The 19,051-nt window shown below is 33.2% G+C and overlaps 3 protein-coding genes across 3 annotated transcripts; 2 read left to right on the forward strand and 1 right to left on the reverse strand.

Annotated features, from left to right (window-relative positions):
- The first annotated feature begins 214 nt into the window (after positions 1–214).
- On the forward strand, positions 215–1,240 carry LOC114379221. Its single transcript, XM_028337839.1, has one exon. The coding sequence runs from the start codon at positions 403–405 to the stop codon at positions 1,072–1,074; it is 672 nt and encodes a 223-aa protein (XP_028193640.1). The 5' UTR covers positions 215–402; the 3' UTR covers positions 1,075–1,240.
- Positions 1,241–4,521: 3,281 nt separating this feature from the next.
- On the forward strand, positions 4,522–5,493 carry LOC114380142. Its single transcript, XM_028339081.1, has one exon. The coding sequence runs from the start codon at positions 4,643–4,645 to the stop codon at positions 5,315–5,317; it is 675 nt and encodes a 224-aa protein (XP_028194882.1). The 5' UTR covers positions 4,522–4,642; the 3' UTR covers positions 5,318–5,493.
- Positions 5,494–5,512: 19 nt separating this feature from the next.
- On the reverse strand, positions 5,513–10,253 carry LOC114380139 (mannan endo-1,4-beta-mannosidase 2-like). The gene is made up of 5 exons (XM_028339080.1): positions 9,290–10,253; positions 8,193–8,390; positions 7,042–7,164; positions 6,480–6,691; positions 5,513–6,207 (listed from the first exon to the last, which is right to left on the reverse strand). Exons 1-5 carry the CDS (start codon positions 9,647–9,649, stop codon positions 5,814–5,816), a joined length of 1,287 nt encoding a protein of 428 aa, XP_028194881.1. The 5' UTR covers positions 9,650–10,253; the 3' UTR covers positions 5,513–5,813.
- Between the last annotated feature and the right edge of the window lie 8,798 nt (positions 10,254–19,051).

Consider the following 19,051-nt stretch of genomic DNA (forward strand, 5'->3'; position numbering starts at 1 on the left):
TGTCAGTCTATATCTGCTTTACACCCCCTATTGTGTAGATCTAGGTCAATCGGGATGGTAATATAGTATAATAATAAAAAATACTAATATTTTAAGGACATTCATTAAAAAATTAAAAGTGAAATATTTTTATTGATTCCTTAATAACAATGGTTAACGATACCAAAAAAAAAAAACATTTTGTTTCAAGACAAATGGATCTGCAAGTATAACGGCCCACCAAATAAAACCCTTTCTTTGGACAAAGGCGAAGCCCATAACGTAAAGCCGAAAAATTTTGATCCGTAGCGCCAACTCGTCCCGCCATCAAGCCACCCTCTTTTTCATTCCTATTTATTTAATGTCTTCTCTTTCTTTTCTGATTCCAGTTAAACAAACACATTCATTCCCAACAATCAGAAAATGGTTTCTGTGGGCCCAGGCAAGTTCTACGGCACCAGCCTCCCCCGCCCTCGGATCTACACCGACGTCAAGTTCAACGACCACCGCATTGACCCACCCACTCCCGTCAACGGCCCACTTATGTCCTGGGCCCAAGAAGCCCACTGGTCCATGGGCGGCCTCAGCTTCAAGCGCCTCCGCCTCCAGGGCAAAATAGAAGGCAACGTCGAAAGGCTCCGCTACCAGCGCGAGAAGGCCCAAGCCCAAAGCCCGAGCCCACCACCCCCGCCGCGCTCCGTTCTCCGCGGATCCAAAAGAACTTCCTCCCCTTCGCCGCCACTGGCTCCGTTCGCGACGAAACGCCGAAGGTGCATGGATCTGATCCTAGAAGAAGAGGTTGAAGCTCCGAGTGCTGGCGTTAGGAAGAGTCGCTTAGTGAAGAAGCTTGGCGATGATTTTGATAGGGTGGCTTCTTTGGAGAACGAGGGTGCTGAAACGACGTCGTTGAAGACTCGGAGTAAGAGATTGGTTAAAGGTGGCAAACCTGTGAAGAAGATGGCGGTTGAAGAGTCGGAGAAATCAAAGCCCAAAGCAAAGAAGAGTACAGCTGAAGCTGCTGGGAAGAGCTTTGTTTCTGTTAACGCTGTTAGAACTTCGCCCAGATTGCCCAAGCGTGTGTCCAAACACCTATAGATTAGATGAGGATAAAGATGCTTTAGAAATCCATGTTATAAGAAAATTGTGAATATGATGTTAAAGAAAATTGTGTTTTTTACTAGAATGTTTATGTATTACAACATTATTCACTTTCATTACTTAAAAACTTAAAATGTCTTTTTAATTTACCTTCTTTTTTTTATTTCTACTTGATTAAAGTCCAGAAATTCTTACATGATTTCAGATCCAAACTTTTATTTATCGGTTTTATCATGTTGTTTGTTGTATTTATTACTTATTTACCCTAAATTTATGACATTTGGCTTTTTTTACTGTTGGGAGTGCAATCATAGCCTGCTAATTGGGGATCTTGATGAAGTAAGAGAATATCAAAATTGAGTTATTCTGAGAAATAATATTTTAAAGACAACTCAAGATCCCGATGAAGTCAAAGAATATTGTTAGAAAGTTAACATTGTCTGAGAGATAGATTATCCGTAAGCATAAGAAAATTCATGGTAAGCAGAGTAATTTTCAATTTTATTAAATCAATATTTGAAAGCTTTAAAGTAATATTAGTTAAGACTTAAAATTATTCAAACTAAAGAGAGGAAATCACCATAAATAACCGGTGAAGCTTAAAAAAAAGCACCTAGAGACACCAGAGAAAGAGAAGAATAGGCAAAAAAAAATTGCCAAAAAATGAGCGGCAAGTTAAAAGGTGGTGGCCCCAAAACATGCTAAAAAGAGACAATGTTAAGATAGGCGACCCAAATTCTTTGTTGGAAAATGAACGACAAGCAAAAGGTGGTGTCAAACCACTAGCTAATATTCTCACAAAAACTAGTAGAAGACATGATGAGTGAAAAACAAAACACAAAATGTGAACCACATTGTGCATAAAAACCTAGTTTACAAAGTGAAGTACAACCAAATAGCCTCCAATAGAAATGAAACTTTAGGTGTAAGAGCGTAATGGAGGGACGACTAAGTTGGTGAAGTCGAAGCCTGAATGACACTGTCACGCGTTGTAACAATAGGTGCTCAAATGATTTTTGGTGTGCAAAGGAAGGGTGCATGAAGGAGCATTAGATCTACGACGAGGTCGTTGTCACCACCATCATGTAGATCAATGGACGGGTATTGGTGGTGGGATCATTGGGCGAAAAAGTCATCAAAGCTCTGACGGAGGATGGTAGCAGCTGCCAGAAAAGGGGAAAATTTGTTGAAAAACTGGGAGAAAAGTGAAAGAAGATCATAAAAAATGGTATGGTGAGTATAAAGGACAATAGATCCTTGATGGAGTGCAATTTTTGCTATCCCTCAGCCAGACTATAGATACCATGTTAACATAGGAGGAAACATAGGAAAATTGAGTGAAAACCATGTGTCAAATAAATTTACAACAAATGACATTTATTCCTAATTCTTAACAAGTAATAATAATGAAAAAAATAGATATGAAGAGTTGAGAATTTAAGAAAAAAAATTTAAAATCAGTTTTGTTGAAGAAGAACTCCTAAAAATATTCTCACTCTAGATAATTATTTTAAATGTTAAATATATTTTTAGTCTCTAGATATTTTTAGAATTTTTTTTAAATCCCTGGGCACAAGTTTGGCTGCCCAAGGTTTTTTAAGTTTTTTTTGTTAAGGTTTTAGTTCTTGTCATCTATTTGTGTTACTAAATGATGACGGGGTGTTATTTTTATTATTATTATTTTATATTTTCAAATTACTCATTTTCTAACTTTAAACATTATCATAAATTGCTTAGGTGATGCTTTAAAAATAATATCTAGCAATTAAAAGTTGTCACAAATTAACTTTTGAAAAAGCAAGAACCTAAAAAATGAAACCAATCTTAATACGAGATTCCATTCATAAGAATAAACTTTGAATCTTAAAGCAAGACACAACTCACCCCTAATCCTATAAAAGGAAAAATACCAAGTGTCATACATGGCGAGCATCAAAAGGCAAAAATCAAGAATCCACGAAAAAGGTAAAAGGAAGAAGAGATTGATATTCAATCTAAGGTGGGGTAATTGTGAGCCTCCACCTCTTCCTCTATTGAGAACTTAATGTCATCTCTCTTTTCCTCAATTTCCAATGTCTTTAAACCTACACCATATCGCCATTGATGGCCTCTAGTGAGGTCATCATTTGAGGTGCATAAGCAAAAACCTTTTGATCATTTACGGATTTATTATTTCATTTTTAGTATATTGGTTCTAGTTAGTTGCTAAATGTTTAATTGAAATCGACTACAGGTTTGTTTTTAGGTTTTAGCAGCTTTGGATTTATTGAGTAGGATTTTTTGCCTCTTTAGTTATGGGACTTAATGTTGAAGAAATAAAAAGAGGGGGAAATGCGATTGAAGCAATTTTTGTTAATTTTTTGTTGTAAATTTTTATAAATACCTTTTAAAAACTTCATGTGAGCAATTTCTACAATTTTCAACTGCCACAAAACAATAAAATAATAACAAAGTTAACACCACATCATCATTTAATAATACAAATAGATGATATGGATTAAACCTTAACAGAAAAACCTTAAGGAATCTTGATTGGTCAAATTTTTGTTCTAAGATAAAAAAAAAATTCTAAAAAAGTCTAAGGACTAAAAAACATAGTTAATCCTTATTTAAATTTATACATATGAACCATCTAAGTATATGGCATGAGTAATACGAGTGTGTCACTTGGACACTTTATGTGTGTCTGATTCACAACACAAAGAGAATGTCACATGACAAACACTTAAGTTACAAGATAAGTTTTTATTCTATGAATTGTTTGAAAGACAATAGACAACATCAATGAAATAATGCAAAATTTATTGTAGATAAAAATGTAAGTCTTAAACCAATGTTAAATCAAACAATACCTTGAATGTAACGACTCTTACAATGTAGTGGACTTGAGATTGAAACAATGACACTAAAAGGTGAACTTAAACCACACAATGACTAACATGTCCTCTAACCCCTTAGCCTTTACCAAGGGCTACTGTTTTGAATTTTGATAAACAAAAAAGAGTCTTAAATCCCTTAGAAATTGATGCCAATAGTATATTATAAACATTTTCCTCCTCTAATCCATGAAAGCGCCTTTTAAAGATAAAATTTCGAAGTGAACAATCACTTAGACATGATGACCCTAATAATATAACATATTTGTTGTTGGAACAAAAATATTATCCACTAAGTAAACAATAAAGTTATTATTAATGCACAATTATTTGAAATGGTACTAGCACATTTTTTATCATCCTCTTTTAAAGTGATTCGCTGAAATTTATTGGTAGTTAAAAATCAAATATTTGTTTTAACAGCGGCTCCGAAAAAACCCTCTCTTCGGATAAAGAAGCCCAAGCCCATTAGCGAAAAGGCACCAAATTTTCAGCCGTTGGAGCGCCAACCTATCCCGCCAAGGGTCGTGTTCCCGCCTTCGCAACCTTCTCATTCTCACTCCCTATTTAACAATCACACCCTCTCTAGTCTCAACCCTTGTTCGCGCTTTCACCATCTTCTCCGTTCCTCATTTCGCAAAGCCACAATTGTCACCATTCCCAACCCTAACCCTAACCCTTCTCAAACGATGGTAGTTTCTCTCGGTCCTGGGAAATTCTACGGCACCAGCCTCCCCCGACCTCGGATCTACACCGACGTCAAGTTCAACGACCACCGCGTCGACCCACCCGTTCCCGTCAACGACCCACTCATGTCCTGGGCCCAAGAGGCCCACTGGTCCATGGGCGGCCTCAGCTTCAAGCGCCTCCGTCTCCAGGGCAAAATTGAAGGCAATGTCGAAAGGCTTCGCTCCCAGCGCGAGAAGTTCCAGGCTCAAAGCCCAAGCCCAAGCCCACCGGCACGCGCCGACCTCCGCAGATCCAAAAGAGCTGCTTCCCCTCTGACTCCACCGGCTCCGGTCATGGCGAAACGGCGAAGATACATGGATCTTATCCAAGAGGAAGAAGAGGAAGAAGAAGAAGGGGTTGTGGTTCGGAGGACCAGTGTTCGGAAGAGCGGCTTGGTGAAGAAGCTTGGGGATGATTTTGACAGGGTTGCCCTGGAAAACGATGAGTCCAATACGGTGTCGTCGTTGAAGACGACTCGTGGTCGGAAATTGGTTAAGAATGGTGAACTTGGGAACAAAACGGTGGTTGAAGTAGCTGAAAAATCAAACACCAAAGGAAAGAAGAGTGCAAGTGAAGCCGAGAAGAGCCCTGGGGTTAGAACTTCTTCCAGATTGGCTAAACGTGTGTCCAATTAAACGTCTTGTAATTAGATGTTTGATAAAATTGTGGTTTTCCTTTTCCTTTTATTATTGTCCAATTAGCCATTCTGTGTATGTTTCAAGATTTAGGGTTTGTTCAACAATTGGTATTTTGCAGTAAGTCATACATGAATGAATGAAAGCAGATGGCATTATATTTTGCAACGATTTAATAGTGCTCTGCATACAAAGTAAATTGGATTTTTTTTTATATATAATTTAACTTAATAATTACATTCATATCTACATGGGTCTTCCTTGTAGATTTTGTTTATCAGTATGACACAATTTGAATTGAACTTTGTTTATAAGAATCTGTAATGTAATTCAAGTTATCACATGTACTCAACTAATCACTCCACTCCAATATTTGGTGATGAAAAGTTGAAACCAGAAGGATATTGTACAAAACCCGCCATGTGACCCCAGGAAATGATAGTATCTTATCACGATTTCTATTCCATTTTGTAAACTTTGTTTTTCACTGTTTCTGTTAACAATGTTCTTTGAAACTTACATCCAGTTGAGTCCATCCCTTTGCATTGGCCAATCTGCAAGACTGTTCAATAAATACATGGGGAGTTGACGAACTTTCCCATGGGACCATCCCATATTCATCAGAAAACTCCTTCATTCCCCCAACTAGGAATTGCCAAACCAGAGCACCTGCTCCAGACCTGTTTCTTTTAGCAGATTTATATATTATGTCTAGAACAGCTCTATGCATTTTTTCCCGGTCGGACAAGGAAAAGTTCTGGTTCGTTTTTGATAGTCCAAATTCAGAAAATAAGACGGGCTTCTTCAATACTTCGTCACCATCTTCAATGTGGGAAAGCATCCACTTGTAGACAAATTTCAGTTGATCTTCGAATACTTGCTCATGAAACCTATGAAAAAGTTAATAAATAAATAAACGGAAAAGTACAAAAAATAGCTACATAAATCTGAATGTGCAGTTCTAGATACAACTTGGAAAACAGATTTTAAAGGGCATATGCATAAATAAATAGTTGATCACTTAAACACGACAATCTTATGAGATAACCTTGAAACCTTTCCTTCTGCAGGTTGTGCTCTGTGGCATTTCTCTTTAGTCCATTTTTTGTATAACACTAAGCAAACCCAAAATTAAAGAACATAGCATTCATGGAATGCTTACCAATGGTCAGGATAGATGTGAACAGAGGCGAAATCAATGTGTGATATTTTGGAGTTCCGAATAAAATCAGACCCAAGTCTGGATGCCCAAAGCTCAGGGTTGACAGTTGAACTTTTTGGATCGTTTGGACCATAAAAACCTTCGAGACCCACAGTCAACAGATGGTTCTTGTCAATCATTTTGACAAAAGTTGACATTTCGTCTATCCATCCCTGCAATTTTATCACAATTAAGTAAGGCCTAGATATGTAAAATAAAACAGAATGAACACTGCCCTCTTTCTTTCTCTCTCTCCACCTCCCCCCCCCCCCACCCCCCCCACCCCTACCCCCCTTCCTTTTTCTATGAATTTGAAGGAAGCCTTGATGCAACGGTTAGAATTGCTGCCATGAGACTAGGAAGTCACAGGTTCAAGTTGTTGAATCAGCCTCTTTCAAAGTAAGGACATGGAACCTTTCGTATCAATCTCAGCCATTATTGTAGCTTTTGAAAGGTATTCATATTGCTAGCATACTTTTTCCATAAATATTTCAAGGGGTTGAAGCTAAGGTAAAGGACTTACTTGTAGAGTGTCACCTGAAGGATCAGACATGCAACGAGGCTCATTAATCAATTCCCAACCAAAAATGCTGGGGTCATTTCTATATTCAATTCCGGTGATAGTATTTTTCCTGGTCAAGACAGTCTGCAGAAAAATTCAAAGTAATCTTAAGAACAGCTTCAAGGTATATAAATTAATCTCAAGAACAGCTTCAAGGGTCACAAACATGCAACTAAAATTGAAATGACCAGTACAAAAAAAAAATGAGTCCTACAATACAGATGGTACATGAAGGAGTATTTTTGATCCAGGGAAGCAGGGAATACAAGCTTCATATGAAGTCATGAATAATGGGTTACAGATGAAGCCTCAGAAATAAGTTTTTTTTTCTTTTGTATTAAAAATAAAATTCATGGATTGGTCATCTCATTCTTTGCTTCTCAACAAGGCCGCATTACTGTATTGATGGGTAATGGATCTCCTGCAGTTTGGAAAAAGAACTGCACCCTGTGCTGTTATTAATCTCACCATTCATGCAAGCTTTCCCCTCCTTTTAATATTAAAATTATCAAATATTAAAATTAAATAAATGATTGAGATTATGCAGATTATGCAGTTTTTTCAAAATTGTAGAGGTCTTAATCCAATTCTTCCCAAGGAGAAACTTATAGGGTGGAAAAAAAAATCAGACATTTAATTAGTACAATGGTAGAACAAAATTATCACGAACCAGTTATTCCCAAAGCTTAAGCTATGATGTGAAGATACATGAATGGTTTTATTACTTTATGTTATATTTCTAACGCCCCCTCTTACAAGCTCCATTTATCTTTCTCTCCCTTGCTTTGATACATGTTATATTCCAAAAGCTTAAACTATTAGGTGAAAGCATACGACTAATTTTATTACTTTATATTATATTTCAGACAAGAACTACTTGTCTAGGGGATTGTCTAACAGTCTATGTCTATTGCCACTGCTATTCTAATAATTTTAATTAAAATACTATTTTTCTTCTTTGTTAACCAAACTAATGATTTAGAGAAATTTTATAAATTTTAATTTAATGAGCGGATGCCAGATGACAATTAAAGGCCTTTGTTTATGCTAGAAAGGCAGGGTGCAGGGTAAAAAATAAAGAAAAGAGAGATAGATAAATAGACATGTCATACCTTGATGTAATTCTTGAAATAAGTACGGATAGATGGATCAAAGAAGAAAGAATCGTTGGACGAACTTAACCCTACCCCTTCTTGCCATGCCCATTTGACATACTGACTCTTCCCACCATATGCTTGCAAATTATTCACTAAGCTAAGAAGGAGCCTAATTCCATGTTGCCTTGCTTCTGCTATGACATAATCCAAGGCCTGTCACCAATCACCCATCAAACCTCAGCATGATTTTCATTCATATAATAATAATAATACTGAACAATAAACAACTTGCTTACCAGTTTCCACATGAGCAAAAAGAATTACCAGTTGTAATACAATATAAAGCATTTTTCATTTAATCAGGCATAAAGCAAGAGCAGATTAAGTAAGCCATACATCTCCAAAGCTTCTTTCAGATACCTTTCAATTTTGTCATGTCTCATTAAATGGTGTTTTTTTTTGTCAAAAATCAGAAACACCACCGACACCATTTTTGGGACAATTTCCCTGTTCTTATTGAATCATCTAGCCAATGAACACAGTTTTAGGAGCTTAAATAAATAAATAAGACTATTATATTTTCATTTGATTCTGCTTATAGATACTAACCACAAAGGGATACTGCGCACTACTTTTTCTTTTTTATTCTATCGCTTCCCACGATCCATTAACTTAAAAAGTTAAAACTATAATACTCAGCTCTGAAGACACACAACTATGTCATACTTTACAACTATGACAACCCAAGACATTCCTTTCACAAATGATGCTAATTTGGTAGCCTCCACCGCACAATGATACAATCACAACCACGCGCTGATCCCCAGTTATGCAAACACCAAGATATACACAATCACAAACATTCAACCCCAATTAAAAAAGAAATGAACAAAAACTGAGAAGGCTGCAAAGAAATTAAGGGAAAAAACAACCCCAAAAACCAAAAAGCAATTTCCCACAACACCACTCCACACACGCACGCCCAAAACTACACAAATTTGTGTCGGTATCCGATATGAAATTCAAAAAAAGACACACCAAAACAGAATCACCCAAATTCTCGTAGCAACATGTTAGAAAACTAGAAAACGACGAGGAACAAACAAAATTACCTGGAAAGATTGTTCGTCAAAACGACCAGGGGAAGTTTGAAGGGCATTGTAGTCTCCATCATTGAAAGCCCAAGTTCGACACACGGTGAGACCCATCTTAGCACCGGTTTTCATCATTTCTCGAACCTTGGATCTCGAATAAACATCCACCGACTGAACCATTAGCCAGTAAGAGTTCCACCCATTCACATAAAACGCTTTTCCATCCAACACAAACTGTGTTCCATTTCTCTCCACAAAGCTCAATTCTGGCCCTTCCTCCAAAAAACTGAACTTTATGCCCCCAAAAGACATGTAAATGAAAACCACAAAAGATGCAAAACCCAGAATGGGATAAAACAGGCTATTTCCAAACACCATTATTTGGAGGGGCGAAATTCAACCGATTGGGGAGGTTCCCGGGTACCCTTTTGGCCCTTTGATCAAAGGGTCACCAATTCAGTGACTCTTGATGAAGATTGATGAACCTCACACACACCCCACAAGTTAGTTTGATTGTTCTTCACACCCCAAATGGTTAAAGTGTCTAGATCTCTCTATGAAAACTGACAACAGTGTGAATGGACTTGAAAGGCATTAACTTTAATGAGTTGCAAACAAAAGAAAGAACTCTCACTGAACCCAATGAGAATGCGTAAGGAAAATTTTGGTGGGTTTTTAAGTGCCGTAATTAGGGGATTTATATAGGGTGAGCTGAGCAGAGGATAATAACTTCTACCACTGTGCATGAAATGATGAAATTGTTATGGTTATGGTTGTGCTCCAAGTTCAACCCCATAGAAGGCAAGGAACTGAAAGAGAATCACATGTTTATCTTCTTTGAAATATTGTCCAAGTTAACAGCGATGATTGGGTTTGAAAAAAGTGTGTGGTGAAATGTTTGCACTGAGTGAAGGAACCTACGGACACAATGTTATGTCCCCACTGTTCTTGACCCAACCTTTATTCGGTATCAGTAACATCCTAATTAAGGAGAAGCAACATTCAATGTCACGTATGGCTGAAGCGTTTTACTACCACCATGTTAATCAATGCAGTCGATAGAATGAACTCAGTAGATTAAATAGTATTATCTTAACGTGTATATTTAGGAAATTAGTTAAGGAAAAGATAAAGTATTTGTTATGAAGATGATGTGAGTACATAAAAAAAGATTATAAACAACATAATTTTTTACATTTCAATCAAAACTTTTCTCCTTTTAAATATTAGAACAAATCTTACTTCTCCTTGTTCGCATGTGTTTAATATTACTTGTTCCCATGTGTTTATTACATTTTTTTAATCTTTTCTGGTTGGGAGATTTTCTCAACGTATTTAATGAGCCTTAATTCTGCATTAATGTGATGTCTTTAAGCTTCTTTAACGTATTCCAGTAATTAATTTGAATTTACTTTCCTTACATACTGTATTTACGTATTGAAGATCAATATTACATTAACGGATGTGGAACTGAGTTCAAGATTCTTAAATAAAGTTTTAAGTTAAAGTTCTAGGAATGATATATATATATATATATATATATATATATATATATATATATATATATATATATATATATATATATATATATATATATATATATATATATATATATATATATACTTCCCCGTCTTATAAGAATTATCGTGTAAAAATAAAAAATTATTTTAAAATAATTATTATTTTTTATTTTCAATATAATATTAATAATATGAACAATAAAAATAAAAATGATAATAATAATAAAATTAATTTTATAAAATTATTATTGTCTTTTATTTATTTATTAATTTTTATTAGTCTGTGTGAAATAAGTAAAGACGATAATTAAAATATGCCGGATGAAGTAATTAAAAAAAACTTCATTAAATCTAGTTAACTTTATTCTCTAATAGGAATTATTCAACACAATATTGATAAATCTTTACATTTACACATTGTAAAGTATGCATATAAGGCTTTTATGACCTGTTTAAATTATTTTCTCTTAGACTATGATAGTAATTTTTACATGATGAAACGCGAGAAACATCTTTAAGGATGATTCCCATTATTTGCGTTGGACATTATTAACAAATTACATGTCAAATCTCATGTTTCTTAGAGTATTGGAGAAAGGGCGAAAGTAAACCATTCAATTATAAGCAAATATAAAGAGATAAGGGCTTGAGAAGAATGCATGGGATTTAATTTGAACTGGTTCAGTCAACCTAGTCTATGTTTAGGAGTTAATCCTTGCCTGGAAGTTTTCCACTAATTGATTAGAGGCTGCAATGCGCAAACGTTACTAAAGGAAACCTACCTTGACAACTCAACCTTGGAATGTCCCTCGGAGTGAACCTCATTTCACTCTGTAATCACCCACAAGGAAAACCTACCCAAGGATACCATAGGAAAACTCACCCTACAAACTTGAAAAAAGCTTACTCTCAAAATCTATGAAAAACCCTTTCCTAAAACCACCCAGAAAGCCTACCTAGGATTTCAAAAATAGTAAATCAAAAGCTCTAAATCACTTTCACTGTGGAGATAACACAAATTGAAGCTTTATTGCCTCACAATCCTCACAAAAGTCTTGGCTCAAGATAAATCCCCAATTCTCAATTTCAATATTACTCTATTATTTTCAAAGAATTGCCCTTGTACAAGAGTTAAATAGATAAAGTTGATTAATTCCACAATCCTCAATGATAAGATTTGATTCCGAAAAGAAAAAAGAACGAAAAAAATTAAACTTCTTCAAATTAATTTTGATTCTAGGTCTAGAGTCAATTCTGCCAACAGAAAAATTGATTCTCTTAACCTAAAATCAATTTCATATGATAATATTTTTATATTCAAAAATTGATTACACAAAATTACACTTAATTCTTGTTCATGAGAATCAATTCCTTTAATTAGGAATCGATTCTTTCAATTAAAACTTGATTCCTACTTAAAAACACTTTTTGTTTTAATTTGTGATTAATTTTAGTTTTTCCTTTTTATTATTGAGTAAGACTTAGCTAGAATTAATAGTTTTACATCAAAGAGAAATGTTACAAACATATTTTTTTTGTATACATCATCTCCTATTTGATAAAATTTATTCAAAATAACAAAATTTTATGGGTTTCACTATTTAATTATTCTCTCAATTTTATAATTTTAATAAATTTTAATCAATTTTAAAAAAAATGTATTTGGTGTTTGAAGAAATGTATTAGAAAATATCTTCTTATCACTCTACATAAAAACCCAACTTTTGGACACTTGATCTTCATAGATGCTCTTCTCTTTTGCTTCTTCAATTATTCTTTTTTTCATGAGCCTTCTTTACTTGAATTCTATTATCCATTTTACTAATTTGACATCAACCATAGTTAAGTCTTTAATATTCGGATGCTGATGAGGTCAGCATATAAAAAACATACTTTATCTCCAATTTTCCAATGTGGAATGATTAACAAGGGTTCATTTTGAACAGTGTATAGCTTATAGCTTGATTTCTTAAAAGGAAAAGACAAGTATGAAGAAAAGTGTACACGAAAAGCTTCCAGACATATGAATAATTGGTTGAAAGTTTTGGAATTAGGAGTATATGCCATGGCTAAAATGTTTTTGATTTTAAATATTTGTTTAGTTTCTCTGATAGAAATTATGATTGTGTACCTAAACCGAAAAACACATCTTTCATTCAAATGCATGTGTATCTTTTTCTACAGAAACAACGCTGGTGCCCGGCAACCTATAAATTTATGAAAATGAATATTCATTTTAATTTCTAAAATTATAATTATCAGATACTTTAATTTTACAATTTTTTAATTTAACGTAACTTTATAAAAATTTAATTACTTTAGTTTAATTTAGTGAAAATAATGAAAATAAAATGAAAGTTAATAAAATACTATTATTGTAAAATTAAAAATTAAAATAATTTTATTTTATAAAACCAAAGATTAAAATAATGAACCCTTACAATGCCAATAATTAAACTTCAGGTTTAATCAATTCGATAAGGGCATAATGTATAAAAATAAAAAGCGTTATGAAATTGTTTTATATAAAAAAGATAAAAAAACACATTTTAACTAAAAATTAGACCTGGATCTATAACAATTAATAAAAAAAATAAGTGCATAAAAATTCAATCAACAATTTTCTTTAAAAAGAAAAAAAGAAATCCAATCAACAATTAGTAAACCATACTGTTTCATGTGCGACCATACAAATCGTTCCAAAACATGGTCCCGCATCACTATATTGATTTGGATGAATTTCTTCAAGTTGGCATATACCGATGTACGTACCAACTTAATAAAGGTGTAATAATTATCAATATAAGTTAGCAAGTAACATAATAAATAAATCCCAGTACGTATAATATAAATAATACTAGTACTCCCAATCTTCGTTTTAATCCTTTTACAATCATGATTAGATTAAAATAATTAGAAAAGCTAAACGTAGGTTCTTTACTCTTTGTTTTTCCCCAAAAGAAATAAAGAAGAAGAAAAGGAAGACAGACAAACGAACCCAAAGTGAGAAGTCACACGAGGCTTTCGATAGATAAGGAATATCATTGTAAAGGGGTCAGGTTTATGTGGGAAGCCAGGGATCGTTCTCAATCTATGTCACTTGTTTAGGTACAATTTAATTATATATCTAGGGATGATTTTCAGTTTGAGGTTGAATGCGGGGTACCACTTATCCATCATAAACAAATCAGATTATCAGAAGCCAATATTGATGCTACATGGAATTGGTTAATGTCTTTTCAGTCAAAAAGACAGAGTTAGAAATCATTTTGCATTGACCAAAAGAAGCATGATTCAATTGTTTCTTTTATAAGCTTGAAACTTAATCATATTCATAAAGAATCAATCATGATATATATGGTTCATGCACTCATTAATGAATGATTATAATTTCCAATTACCACTTATGCAGAGATTTTTTGAGTAAGCTTTTTAGCATTAGCCTTTAATATAAAAAAGAAGCTTTTTAGCATTAGTTGAAAGCCTCTCTCAACAAGAAATTAAAGAACTGTGCTTTGGATATTTACACTTATCAAATTATAAATTATCATACATATTTTTTTTTTAGGTGAACCTCAAGGTGTATTTCAATTGAAAGTTAAGGATTTGTATCCCTATGTATTTTAGGGAGTTGAATCCTACATGCCATACTATATCCTACACCTTCCAATCACCTTTGAAATTAATAAATTATCCTTAATGAATAATACCCTCAACCCTAATGTCTTCCTCCTTTAGAAACCTAACCTAACACCTCCTTCCCTGTGACGTCAGCACCTCCCACCCGTGACGATGTGTTTCCCTCCAAGGATTTCCGCAACAAATTGAATCGTCCCACAATGGCAACACTTCCCATCCACCTACAACCTCTTTGTCGTCATTGAAGGTAACTAAGTTCCTTTCGTCTCTTTTGGCATGGGATAGGGGTTGGGTTCTAGTAGGGAAGGTCTGCAGGTGCCCAAAATATATGTTTCGGAACAATTATTTCAAAATACCTGTTCCGGAAGCCATTCAACTATTTTTCAAAATGGTTGTTCCAAAAGCAACAAATGCACTCTCGAATAGGCTTTCCCGAAAATGGTTTTGCTTCCGAAAAAAGGTGTTCTGGAAAATGGTTTTTTAGAACGGCCATTCCAGAAGCAAAAAAAGTTGTTCTAGAAAGCATGTTTTGGAAACATGTCCACAACGTGAATGGAAAGTATTGAAATGTACCTGACGTGGAAAGTTGGAGGAGGAGAGGGACTTCTGTGCTGGAAAGCTTTAATGGTTGCAGGAAGAAGACTTAAGTTGGAGAAGAAGAAAAGAACTGAAAAGTAGGGTGTGCTATGAGAAGAACAAATGGAAGGGTGCGTAGCTACGGCTGGAGAAAAAAGATGAAGAAGGGGAAGAAGATAGAAGGAGTAGGTTGGGTTTAAAAAAAATAATAGGTGCATGATACACATTGGGAGGTATAGGATTCAAGTCCCAATATTTTAACATATAATGTTATGATGCTTTGTTAAGCAAGCTTGTTTGATGAAGCATTGGTGTTAAAGTAAAAAATGGAAGGCAATGGTTGCATGTATGATGCTATAACTTTTGACACAATTATTTGTGCTATATTTGATAAAGATGAGAATGATAAGATAGAGAAACTTATCAAAGAAATGATTGCTAGAGGCTTATTGTAAGGGTAAAACTAGGTGAGATGCTTTCCTATTATTAATCTATAATTAGTCTAAAAAAATGTCATGAAAATAAATGTTTCTCATATTTAGTAAGTGAAGAATTATTATGCACTAACAATACAAAATAATTTTATACAATCATCTTATCATAAACTATCATATATGATAAATTTATTGAATTATAATAAATATCTTAAAAATTTTACTAAATACCGTGAAATACAAGGTCATTGTAGCCCATAAATCAGTGAGAGATACAACTCCACGTCTTAAACACAAAGAATAAACCTCTATTAATTTGTTTTTGTTTTGAAGTTAACCTCTGTATTAGTTTGAGTATTATTGTATTTTTGATTTAAATTTATTTAAGTTCATTATTTGTTAGGAATTATTTTCATTTCATTCATATTCATATTATGTATAATAAGTGTTGTCTCAAGTGAAAACACATGAGGTTTATTTAAGGGATTCTTTCATATTTTAAATATATATATACATTTTATTGATTAAGGAAATAAACTTAGAATTCCACTTTAGCTTTATCTAGTTTAAATTTTGTGAGACTTTTTTTTTTATAAAAAAAATAGTTGATTAAATTCTTTTTTTAAAATAAATAAATAAATAAATTTGGTCTCGCGGCCGATTTCATTTTTTTTATTCAAAACTCAACATATTATTTTCAATCTAGATATAAGGGTACTTAAGTTGGAATTACGATATGGAATAATGTTAAAGATTAAAAGTGAGAAATTTAATAGAAATTTGATAAAATTATAGTATATAAGATAAAGTTTTTTTTAACAACAAAGATTAAGGTTTGACAAAGAAATCAAAATAATATATATATATATATATATATATATATATATATATATATATATTAAAAGGTAATTTAAAAAATATATTGCATAAATATTAAACAAACATGAACATTAAATTACAAAAACATAATAATAATAATAATTAGTCACAATCTATTATTAACATTCTGATATATTTGTTGTACTTTTTATAAATTTTGTATTTTCATATTTTAGGGACAAATTTGTCAATGGAGCAGGAAGATGAAAAGTCAAAAAAATATTATAACAAATATGTTCACATGCTGACAATCCACGTTGGTAAATCATTTCGGTGACAAATTTGTCCCTCTGTGTTATGAATGTTATTTTATTAACGGCAGACGGACGAAAGTTAACGGTTGGATATATTTATCGCACTTTGTACACTTTCAGGAAATAAATTTTATATTTTTATCTTTTAGAGACGCATTTATCAACGAATTGCACATTGAGAAATAAAAGTGATTATTTACCTAAAAAGAAATCCAATAATATAGTTAACGAGTGCTAAGTAGACAATACACTTTGAATTTTTGTAAAGGAGGACCTACTTTTCATTTTTGCATAATAAACTTTTAGGAAAGGAGAAAAAAAAAACTTTTAAACATAACTAAATTCCGACCAGAGGGTGGTTAAAAAAAAATACTCAATGCTCTATAACAATATATAAAACAAAAAACAAAAGCAAGCGTCAATAGTCATCTTCAAGGGATACGGCTTGTCTTGACCACATTGCGTTATTTCTTATCGGTTAATCGTGCAAAGCTAGAACGGTATTCATTCTTTTTCCTTCATAGGTCCGTAACCCTAATGTGAAATGTCTTGCATTCAACCTCAAGCCACATGTTACTCGTTTTACGGTCATTACCCTTTAGGTACCTACCTACTCGCTATGTTTGCATCATAACTATGGTGATTTGGTCTGGTTTATTAGGCATAACCTTTGACCATAGGGTCAATCTCTCAACTTCTCATGTCAATTTCAAACAAATAATATGAAACATGTAACAAAAAAATGAAACAATTGTGTGTTCTTTTCAATGCCACTAATGAGTTATATCTTTTAATGTAAAATTTATAAATTTAAGCATACATTTGAATTATATTTAATTATATAAAATTAACATTATTACTTCTAAAATAAGTTTTGAATAAAAAAACTTAGTTCTAAGAATAATATATTGCTTAAAAATTTACAAAAAAAAATACCCTCATATTCTTTTATATAAATTCAATCACCTAATTCATCAAAATTTTAAAAAATAATTAATTTAATTGATAATAATAAATTTATCTTAAATACTATTTTTTTAAAAAAATTATCATTTAATTAATATTTTTTCTCTATTCTAATTGTTTATCAATATTTTTTTATGGAGGGGCATAAGCCCCAAAAACTACACAACTGGGACGCTACGAACCGTAGGCCCAGCAACCAAATCTCTCAACAAAAGGAGAGAACAAGCAGGGGGCGATTGAAGCACATACAACCCCATAGGCCTTAGAAATGAGCCGAAGAATCAGCTACACTATTACTCTCCCTATACACATGGTTAATCCTCAACATCCAACTCCTATTAAAGAATTCACATGGTTTCTCAAATTTATCTCAAAATTAGGTGGAAGTTGATATTTTACCTTTGAAGAAAGATGTGCGTATTATGTATAAGTGTTTTCATATTCACATTAAGCTATTCCTTAAAAAAGAAAAGTGAAGGACAAAGGACTGTTGCAGACTAACGTAATTACCACAAGAAACTAATCTAGAGGTGTAATATACTAATAACAGCCAAGTCATTTTAATTCCAAACCGAGGGCAAAAACATCAAAGGGGCACTTTTATAAATTATTTTTTATTTATTTTAAAAGCATTGCACGATAAGATTGAAACGACAAATAAATAATCATAATGTTAATGACACATAAACCAAAAGTGATCTCTATCGTAATTTAATGGCCAAATCAAAAAAGAATTGACCAAATCAAAAAACATTTTAAAATATTTTAGGAATTCAAAATGTATTTTAGGTGAAAATGTATTTTATTGAAAATGTACTTATAGATACTTCAAAAAGAGAGAATAATAAAATATAAAAAAATAACAAATAATACTAATAATAAAAATGAAAAAAATTTAAATTTTTGATAAACAAATTAAAAAATATACAATTTAGAGTGTATAAAAAATAATCTTATTGAAATTTTGGGGTGGGGGTGTGGGAATATAAAAAAATAACAAATAATACTAATAACAAAGATGAAACAAAATTTAAATTTTTGATAAACAATATAAAAAATATAAAATTTTGCGGTGGGGAGGTGTGAGAAGAAGAGAGGCGGGGGGGCAGGCGCTGGCTGCCCTGCGCTAGCCGTAGCGCCTGCAGCAGGGGCGTCACCAGTAGTGCCTGACCCCTGGGCGCTATCAAAGACGCCCGCGTCAAGGGTGCTACCTGCTGTGTCACGTGCACAGTGGAGGCGCTTATCTGGGGGCGCTTTGCAATAAAAAAACAGACCTCCCAAAAATAATTACAAAAGAGCCCCTTTTTGATAAATAATTTGTAAAAATATCCCCTTTTATTGTTTTTGTCCCAAACCGAGAGTCTTGAATCAAAAATAGTAAACTTGAATAATACAAAAATCCAAACCGAGAGGTCATACTTTATTAAATGAACAAAGACTAATTGAATTGTTTATTAATTAATACTCTGGCTAGTTTTCAGTTTCCATGCTTCCAGTCCATTTACTTTTACA

This window comes from Glycine soja, chromosome 12 (assembly GCF_004193775.1).
Source record: "Glycine soja cultivar W05 chromosome 12, ASM419377v2, whole genome shotgun sequence".
In the NCBI taxonomy this organism is placed as follows: Eukaryota; Viridiplantae; Streptophyta; class Magnoliopsida; order Fabales; family Fabaceae; genus Glycine; species Glycine soja.

Excerpts from the sequence above, each read along its gene's own strand:
- LOC114379221 (XM_028337839.1), top strand. The coding sequence starts at position 403 with ATGGTTTCTGTGGGCCCAGGCAAGTTCTACGGCACCAGCCTCCCCCGC.
- LOC114380142 (XM_028339081.1), top strand. The coding sequence starts at position 4,643 with ATGGTAGTTTCTCTCGGTCCTGGGAAATTCTACGGCACCAGCCTCCCC.
- LOC114380139 (XM_028339080.1), bottom strand. The coding sequence starts at position 9,649 with ATGGTGTTTGGAAATAGCCTGTTTTATCCCATTCTGGGTTTTGCATCT. Across the intron at positions 6,692-7,041 it reads CTTCAGGTGACACTCTACAA|GGATGGATAGACGAAATGTC; the intron begins GTAAGTCCTTTA and ends ATAAAATTGCAG. Across the intron at positions 6,208-6,479 it reads CACATCTATCCTGACCATTG|GTTTCATGAGCAAGTATTCG; the intron begins GTAAGCATTCCA and ends ACTTTTTCATAG.